Source organism: Phallusia mammillata, unplaced genomic scaffold (genome assembly GCF_965637545.1).
Source record: "Phallusia mammillata unplaced genomic scaffold, kaPhaMamm4.hap1.1 HAP1_SCAFFOLD_381, whole genome shotgun sequence".
Lineage (NCBI taxonomy): Eukaryota > Metazoa > Chordata > Ascidiacea > Phlebobranchia > Ascidiidae > Phallusia > Phallusia mammillata.
Window position 1 is genome coordinate 1,109 of NW_027649111.1, and position 9,087 is coordinate 10,195.

At 39.5% G+C, this 9,087-nt stretch overlaps 2 protein-coding genes across 2 annotated transcripts; one reads left to right on the forward strand and one right to left on the reverse strand.

The window, feature by feature from the left end:
• The first annotated feature begins 691 nt into the window (after positions 1-691).
• Positions 692-5,222, forward strand: LOC145208856 (putative imidazolonepropionase). Its single transcript, XM_080079106.1, has 9 exons — positions 692-892; positions 1,237-1,441; positions 1,764-1,852; positions 2,031-2,192; positions 2,357-2,582; positions 2,772-2,896; positions 3,190-3,283; positions 3,361-3,521; positions 4,199-5,222. Exons 1-9 carry the CDS (start codon positions 756-758, stop codon positions 4,293-4,295), a joined length of 1,296 nt encoding a protein of 431 aa, XP_079935232.1. The 5' UTR covers positions 692-755; the 3' UTR covers positions 4,296-5,222.
• A 3,222-nt stretch (positions 5,223-8,444) lies between these two features.
• LOC145208855 (uncharacterized) lies at positions 8,445-9,062 on the reverse strand. Its single transcript, XM_080079105.1, has one exon. The coding sequence runs from the start codon at positions 9,060-9,062 to the stop codon at positions 8,445-8,447; it is 618 nt and encodes a 205-aa protein (XP_079935231.1).
• Between the last annotated feature and the right edge of the window lie 25 nt (positions 9,063-9,087).

The window sequence follows — 9,087 nt, forward strand, 5'->3', positions numbered from 1 at the left end:
GGCTGCGTCCGGTGTAAACACTCCCATTGAAATCCATTGTAGCGAAAGGTCACTCAACTTCGCCCAACTTCGTTACGCTGCGTCCGGCATAAACGGGCCTTAAGTTTGCCACTGTTTAGGCAAAAAAATGGTAAATTTATTATTCAAACGTTTGAACATACAACACTATTGTCCTGATTAAATTACTCAATTTTTAGTTATAAACTGATATGTATACTTAGGAACACTATACACGGACTTGAAAAGTAATTTAATCATAAACATTACTGCCAAGGTAGTGGTGTATAAAGAATACATCGTTCAGACGTTTCAACAATCTCTGTTGTTATCATCAGTGTAGGTTGTCAATCAAGCTGTAGAACACGGTATATAAAGCACTAAGGAAAAAAAGGTAAAAGCTTGTTGAAACATCTGAACGATGTATTCTTTATACACCACTACCTTGGCAGTAATGTTTATGATTAAATGATATGTATACGTTTTCATGCTTCTTCAAAGTTCAAATGCAGTTTTGATCTCAGTAAAGCTGCCGGTTATATATTTTTTGCTTGTAGCTAGAAGTGTTTTTGCCCTTTTTCATCTGTGTAATGTGGGCGTACGCGTCTTGCATGACTGATTGCAAGCATGTAGTCAAGTGGTTTTATGCGCCACGCTAAACCAACAACCACAACAGTCTGACTTGCTACGAACTATAAACCCAACAGACGTTTCTTTTTGCAGATTCGTGATGTAAGTTGTGTAGGATAAGATTAGCTATGAAGCTGTTGATTAAGTCGGCAAGTCAAGTCATGCAAGCATGCGACCAGAATCAAATCACAGTGACAGGGAATGAAATGAAAAATGTGGCAATCTTGAACGCGGACAATGAAGGCTTAAGTATTGCTGTCGACAAGTAAGTGATATTTTGTTTCTAGACACAACATGTCACGTATTTGATTTATTCATGCCTGGATCTGGATGAACACTAAAGTTCTTGCGCCTTATTGAGCCAACTAAAAAATGTTTGGCAATTCATGAACTGACTTTTTGCAAGTCTCACAACGGGGCCAATTTGTTATAAAATAGTAATTTACTATTGTAAATTTACCTTTTATTGACTTAAAACGCACAAAAAGCCATGTATGACGTATATTTGGGCTGCATTTAAGCATTATCGACTTTAGCACAGAGTTTGTCCTTGTAGCCTGGAGTCATAACCAAGTATCTAACATTCTAACAAGTGTTGTCTACCACCAGTGACGGTAACATAGCGGGACTGGGAACGGACTCGGCGATTACAAAGCAGTTCAGTGAAGAATCATTTGATCACGTGATCGACGCTACAGGTTGCTGTGTTCTTCCTGGATTGGTCGACGCTCACACTCACCCTGTATGGGCCGGCGATCGAGTTCACGAGTTTGCGATGAAACTCGCCGGCGCAACGTATATGGATGTACACAAGGTAAATCAATGATAAAAAGTGTTCATACTTTTTGTCTAGCCGTTTTAAGGTATTTTGTTTCGACGCCTGCTTTTGCATGGATTGGCTATCAACTCTCTAATCCGAGTTATTAGTCAATTACGACATTAGATTTAGGTCAAAGTCAGTTCAAGTTTTGAAGCGCTGCCCCTGAAGCGGTCGGCAGTTTATAATGTCAACGGAAGTAAATCGACTGCGAGGTGCTGTAATGTAAATTAGACACATTAAAGTCATACGTCTTGCAATTCGATCGGTTGGCCTTCAATAAACGCAAGTGGTGTGATGGTTGGTGAATGTTTTATAGGCCGGCGGAGGAATTCACTTTACAGTTGAACACACGAGAAAAGCAAGTCAAGATGAATTATCTCGCACATTCAAAGAACGGTTAAAACGGTAAGGTCCATCTTAAATTACTTTTATACATATTTTGGTATTGCAAATACTTTTATAGGCACTTAGTCGAAAGTAACAGGTAAATTAAACAACGCTTTTTCTAAACTTCAAACGAAACCCTCCAAAAATATTTTCTGGATAAACTCTTTGTTACCTGACTACGTAAGTTTGTATATAGAATGATTAAGTGTGGAACAACCCTAGTGGAATGCAAAAGCGGGTATGGATTGGACGTCGAAAGCGAACTGAAAATGTTGCGCGTCATTGAAGAAGCTCGAAGGGACAACTCCATCAAAATCGACATTTCTACCACATTTTGTGGTGCCCATGCAGTACCAAGGTAACAATCCCTATTATAACGACAGTTTCTGGGGTCTTTTGTTTTATGTTTTAAAAAATGGCGACTGTGCGATAGATATGCTGAGAATGTGCAATGATGTTTAATTTTCTTGTCGGGTGTGGTCGCAAAAGACTCAATTAGTCTTAAAAGTGTTTATTGCATAGGGGTAAAACTTCTGAAGAGGCAACTGATGACGTCATAAAAAGACAGTTACCAGCCGTTCGCGAAGAAATGGAGGCTAGGAGATTGACTGTGGACAATATTGATGTGTTTTGTGAAAAGTCCGTCTTCGACGTTGAGCAAACTCGGCGCATCTTACAAAGTGGAGTAGATATGGGCTTAATGATCAATTTCCACGGCGACGAGTTACATCCGATGAGAGCAGCTGAGGTATAAGAGATTTAATGGCACAGTTCTGAAATGTAAAGCAAATTTGTAATTTGTGAAATCCTATTTCACAATTTCCGTTGTCAACTGTCACCTTAAATGATTACGCTACATACCCAATAACTTAACATTTTTTATCAGGTTGCTTGTTTAGAGAACCATGTAACCTTATACAAACTCTATCCTTTCCAGCTTGGATCTGAGTTGAAAGCACAAGCCATCAGTCATTTGGAAGAAATTTCTGATGACGGAATTAAAGCGATGGCAAAGTCCCAGTCAGTTGCTGTAATTTTACCGACCACTGCTTACATTCTCCGGTTAGTATGCTATATTCGGAAAAAGTCAATCAGAGTTTTAGGCCTAAATTGTGGATTCGTCCCAAACCCAAAATTTTGCCAAGATTATGCGAAAAAGTAGGATTTTGTAAAGTTTAATTACTATGCAAATCTGGCCTAGCGTAAAATCAAGCCCGAATCAAGCATGTTTTATTCAAACAAAAAGCCGAACCGAAGCCGAACCCGTGCTTGAACTCCAACCCGACTTAGAAAGCTGAAGTCCATAACCAATAAATACGTGACATGTAACTTTATTTAAACACTATTGTTGTTAGACTACGAGCTCCGCCAGTCAGAAAAATGATCGATTCCGGCGTTCCTGTCGCTTTGGGTTCAGATTTTAATCCAAACGCGTTTTGTCTGAGCATGGCAAGTACAAACTGACTTTAAAACGCCTTCTGGTATGCAATGACACTTATCACAAAGGTAAAATATTTCGATTTCAGCCCACGGTGATGCATCTTGCTTGTGTGAATTTTAAAATGTCCATGGAAGAAGCCCTAATCGCTACAACAATTAACGCCGCGGCGGCACTGGGGAAATCCCAAACTCACGGAAGCGTTGAAGTCGGGAAAAGAGCGAATCTGTTGCTGGTCAAAGCAAGCAGGTGAGACGATACGTTTCTTCAAAACTTCGAAAGATCGTACAATTTTAATATTTTGGACTCTTATAGATGTATCAGCTTGTTTGCGTTTTTTTAAATCTTCAAGCATTAGTGGGCCGATTGGGAGTTGATGATATAAACGACTACAAATATATTATAATTTCCTTACCTTCCGAACATTTGTTTTATTTTTTTGGGGTAAAATATCTGTATTGATGTACTGCACCGATATTACTGTCAAAAAGTTTATTTTTATATGTTCATTTCGAGAAAACATGATAGTCTTTAGACTCTTAACCATGAAATTAACTTTCTCACCTGACTAGCACTGGTTAACAATGTTTACGAGTGCTTCGTCTGAACGTCTTTTTTAAGTTATAAATCATGACATCCGCAACAAGGTAAAAAGAATGAAAGCCAAAACTAACGATGTTGTCCATTAAGATTAAGATAAGCAATTGGCAACCCTGGTTAAAGGCAGAGCTTTTTGCAGCGGGCTGTGGCCAACAGATTAAAAAACAATGATGAAATGTAATGATAAAAACTGGGTGACAAAGGTTACTTAGTCTTAAAAAAGGTTCCCAGCTGTATTTAAAAATCAAGGAATATATTCTGTAGAAATTATTCACTGCATTTAGCAGAAATTACGCACTCTTAGTTTACTTGTTTTATGTGTTTAGGTGGGAACACCTGGTTTACCAGTTTGCTGGTCACGATTTCACTATCGCGGCTGTCATATGTGGAGGTGAAATTGCCTATGATAAACAATTCCACTGAATTAATCAAACTAACATCAACGTTTTTTTCCCGTACAATACGTAAACCCCCACTTTAACCGGATTTTTTGTTCAGTTTTTGCTTGGTTTAAACCGACTTGGAGGGTCGGTAGGATGCAAAAATCGGTTTAAACCAGTTTGAACTAGAATATTTCGGCTAGTGTGTTGCCTGAATAATCTTGCAAGGTTTGAAACTATATTATTCTGATAAAAATCAACCCAAAGTTTACCTTTTTTCCCCAAATCATGATAGTTTTTTTTTCAAATATCGGGTCAAAACTTTATTCTCCTGTAGCGAAATTTTGATCTTTGTGTAGCTTGGTTTTCTTGTTTGTTACCGTCACTTTTTTGTTGTGGCACTTTTGTTTCGTTTGTGTTATGGCACCCTTGCTGCTTCCCCTTAGGGGTGATTGGTTTGTTACACGTCGATTGTGCCAGAATGTGCCTTCTGTTCCACATGCTTCAAATTGGGCGTTGCTAGTCAACGAGATGGCTTTTTCTCTGGGCGGTGTGAAGTAGATACGTACTGTTGGTGGTGGGTTGCCACGTGCGCGGTGTAACGTTGTTTTCATGTAAGTCCGTGCCCCAAAGCTAAACCAGTGTGCTGGAGTAATCGGCTTTGGTGGTGAGCCGCTGTTGCAAGGTTCGAGCCATTTACGAATGGAGTAAGCATGTTTGGTATATAACAATGGTCGGCAACCGCCGGTCGGCGGCCCGGTACCGGTCCGCGAGGAGTTCGTTACCGGGCCGTATAATTTTTCAGGTTCAATGCTATAAAACATTTTGCCCGTGTTCCGGGGATGATAAACTAATTTAAAGCGTTTTATGGCTAAATATTTGTAGTTTTGTTTGAAGACCGGTTCGCGATAAAATTTAAGTTTCAAAAATGGTCCGCAGTGCAAAAAAGGTTGCCGACCCCTGGTATATAAGACCGATTAATGACATACTTTACTCTAGATAACAGCACTTACTGCATTACAAATTTATGTTTCCAACAAAAAACTTTTCTTGAAGTTGGCTAGCATCAGAAAATAATGAGGATTGTTTTTATTTTTCAATGATAATATAATGGCCCAAATATACAAAAAGTGGCATGGTGTGTTTTCATTCTGTTACACAAAACTATAACAAATGTGAAATGTGGTTTTTAAAAGTGGTGCTAAGTTTACATTGAAGGGATTGGACTATTTTTGTCCTACATTTTAATAAAATTTGATTAGTTATATAATTTGTCAAGGTCTGTATGGTTTTTGAACTTGACAACCACGATATCACCCAAATTAACTTGTGCTTGCCAGTGTCACCTGTACACTTTTTTATTATGTTATTAAATCCAGACTGTTTGCCTTGATCTAAATTACATTGTTTTTGAGACATTTTCACGATTTCAAGTAAGTGACCAGTTAATACTAACAGTAATGTGAACAAACTTAGAAAGGTGGCTTAGCACATATTGCTTTTGCACATGCACTATAACAGGGATGTCAAATATGTGGCCTCCAAGAGTTTTTGTTCTGCCCACGAAGTAACTTTAGAAGTTTTGTGTTTTACTCAAGTGGATTACCCTATCAGACCAGTGAGTTCACATGATACAATCATTCTTTGTTAGTGTTATATGAAAAGCAATAAAGCACAATTATTGTTTATTTACTCTGCTACATTGTTTGGGTTTTGTTACAATATTGTTTTTAATGTAGTTTTTAATGACATTAATGAATATTTTACTTAATAATCATGCAATTTTTTTGTTATCGTGTTACACTGTAACAAATGTTTCAATAGTCAGCCCCCAACTTACTTGAAAGTATTTTTTGTAGTTGTAGACCATTTTTTAGTCAAGGACTCTTTTTTGTAGGTTTGCTGCCTCCGATGTAATTTACCACTAGTCTTTGATTCTAAACATATTTACCTTTATGGAGCCTCTGAACCATCTCACAGACCCCTTGGGAGTCCGCGAACCCCAGGTTGGGAACCACTGACCGAAACCCTGTTTAAATAAATAGACCAAGAAATGGGCCTACTTTCTCGACCTGGCTAGCATATTTAGCGATTTCAAAAGAATGTCTAAAACAGAGTTTTGCCAAAACCAGGGCTGATCATTTGGGTCAGTTGAGCTAACGAGCCAGCTCTGCGTTATACGAAACAACGCATACACAGAAGTTGTACCAACCAAACTTGAGAAAAGTCTTTAAAAAATCTCGTCTGGCATTATGCCGTAAACAAAACGATGAACGACGGTAACCGCGTTAAGGTCAAAGCAAAGGGCACTGCATGAGGTTTCTGTACAACTACATACACATATTGCAACTGTACCAAATTGTTAGTGCTTTAATACTATCAGGATTTTTTGACTTACTTTGTAATTTTTCTTCGGAGTTTAGAAATATTTGATTCATATTAATATTGTTACTTATTTGCATAAGCACGTCTATGGGGACCCATTCGTTTTTGCAAGGCAAAAATAATCATGTCAGTAGGTCAGACGGTGTACAGAGAAAAAAAAATAAGACATATATCAGATATAAATTGGCGATATATAAGAAAGCCACCTTTCCAGTTAAATTGGGTTTTAACCGTTAACTGAAGCTTTTGTGTTGCTAAGTGAATCTATTTTCCCCTACCTGCTCAAGAGGCAATTAGAACTTTCGTACACAATAACAATCTCATAGGGGGCGATTTTGAGCCAGTGCCCTAGACAGGGAACAATTCTCGCGAAAAAAAGTAAAATGTAATGTTTATTGAGATACTGAGAAGCATGTGATGTGCTGCATTTTGTCAGATCAGCTTATTCTAATGCATGAAGGACGTCTCAATCACATGATTTACCTGAAATGATAAAGCACACAAGAGCAATTCTAGACGGTTTAAAAATTATATATTCAGTCAACGAAGACCACCACAAATAGACATGGGGCAAACAAATGCTAAATTCAAAGTATTATTAGAATTTCGGACTTTTGAATGGGTAAACAGGCTAAAAAATTGAGATAAGATGAATTTATTTCGCCCGGAACGCACTGCAGCTCGAAACCGTTTTAAAAAGGCGTTGCGCGACTGGGCCGCACAAGAAAGTGAGATTGGAAATTAAATACAATAATTATGTGTTCATGTTACGTAACGTCCACATCAGAATGTTTTGGGGTTAAATTAAGTGTAACGCTTTCTTTTGCGTGTCCCCCTTTTTTCACGCAAGCGTCACACAAGGTGGCTTGAGTAAAACGCGGACACCAAGTGAACGACAATTCGTTTTTAATTTTGGCCAAATCCGGTTTTTATGCGAATGAAAACGAAAACATACGCTATAAGGCGTCAAATCGAATTACAACACGCAAAGGTACATACCGACTGTTTGACCACAGGGGTCTTGGCTGGCGATTTAAAATCTGAACAAAATCCTGCACAATAATTAACAATACAGATTTACAACAAAACTACCCATTATTTGACAAAGTCAAACTTACCAACAAATAATTCACAGATGAAGCGCAAATCAATTTCAAACAAGTTAAATTCTAATATCTAGCTGGTAATTAAAAGTTTCAGTATATAGATTGACGGCTTCAATTGAAATTATACCTGTGAAAAGGTCACAAGCACACACCACGAGGCAAGTTACTAAAAGATGGCAACATACCCAGTAAGCAGGCAATTCACGTCACGCATAGGAACACAAATTGTCACGTAATGGAACACTAACTGTCACAGGACGATTGTCATCAATTTGCTGGACAAAGTGATATTCACAACAGTTGACAAAAACGACGTAACATACCCCCACATTCTAAAACACAAAACGTCGTTAAAGATATACCGAACACAACAAACGAAAGTGAACATCGCAAAACCGTTTACAATTTGCCGGTCGCGCAATCACCGCGGGAGTCCATCACTAAACACAGTTTGGTGATCGGTCGTCTGACGGAGGTGGCACCGGTTCTTACCTGTGCAAATCGCACGACACCATGCGCATCCGGAAAGGTCGACATCACTCGGCCGATTCTCCAACGTGCTCGCGGAATGGATTCGTCTACAACCAACACTAGGTCGCCTGCCTCGATGTTCCTCTGCTTCGAAGTATTCACTCACCCAGCGACGCCAAAATTGGTCGGCCAGGTGTTGTACTTGTCGCCAATGGTGGCGAACGTAACAGTCATTCTTTACGAACACGCCAGGTGGCATGTTGGGCGACGGACGCAACAAAATTAAATGATTGGGAGTCAGCGGCTCGTCCGATTTGTGGGTCCATCACCACTGGAACAATGGGTTTACTGTTGATAATTGACTCCGCTTCAACAAGCACCGTTTCAAGGGTGTCGCGGGTCACGCTTTGTGCCGTCTGCAACGCAGAAAGAACTCTTATCATTCTTCCCCATACGCCGCCCATATGGCTTGCCGCGGGAGGATTTAACGACCATTGGATGTCTTGTTGTCTCAGGAAGTCATCAATGCTCTGTTGATTCCATCTTCCGATAGCCTCTTTCAGTTCACGCACGGCTCCGACAAAGTTTGTTCCATTGTCGCTGCAAATCTTAGTTGGTCTGCTGCGTCGTCCGATGAATCTTCGCAGGCAGTTGATAAAAGCACTCGTTGACAAACTGTCAGCTACCACCAGATACACTGCCCTGACCGTCATGCAGGTAAATAGACAGCCGTACATCTTCACTTGGCTTCTTGCTTGGCGCATCATTAGCGGTCCAAAATAATCAACGCCAACAAACGTGAACGCAGGACTATGGGTGTTCACGCGATCAATCGGCAATCTGGCCATAAGTTGCTCGCCAACGGGCGCATTA

Bases quoted from the DNA above. Each gene is read 5' to 3' on its own strand.
- LOC145208856 (XM_080079106.1), top strand. From the start codon at position 756: ATGAAGCTGTTGATTAAGTCGGCAAGTCAAGTCATGCAAGCATGCGAC. The intron at 1,442-1,763 runs GTAAATCAATGA...AATGTTTTATAG, and splicing joins CGTATATGGATGTACACAAG to GCCGGCGGAGGAATTCACTT. The intron at 3,522-4,198 runs GTGAGACGATAC...TTATGTGTTTAG, and splicing joins TTGCTGGTCAAAGCAAGCAG to GTGGGAACACCTGGTTTACC.
- LOC145208855 (XM_080079105.1), bottom strand. From the start codon at position 9,062: ATGGCCAGATTGCCGATTGATCGCGTGAACACCCATAGTCCTGCGTTC.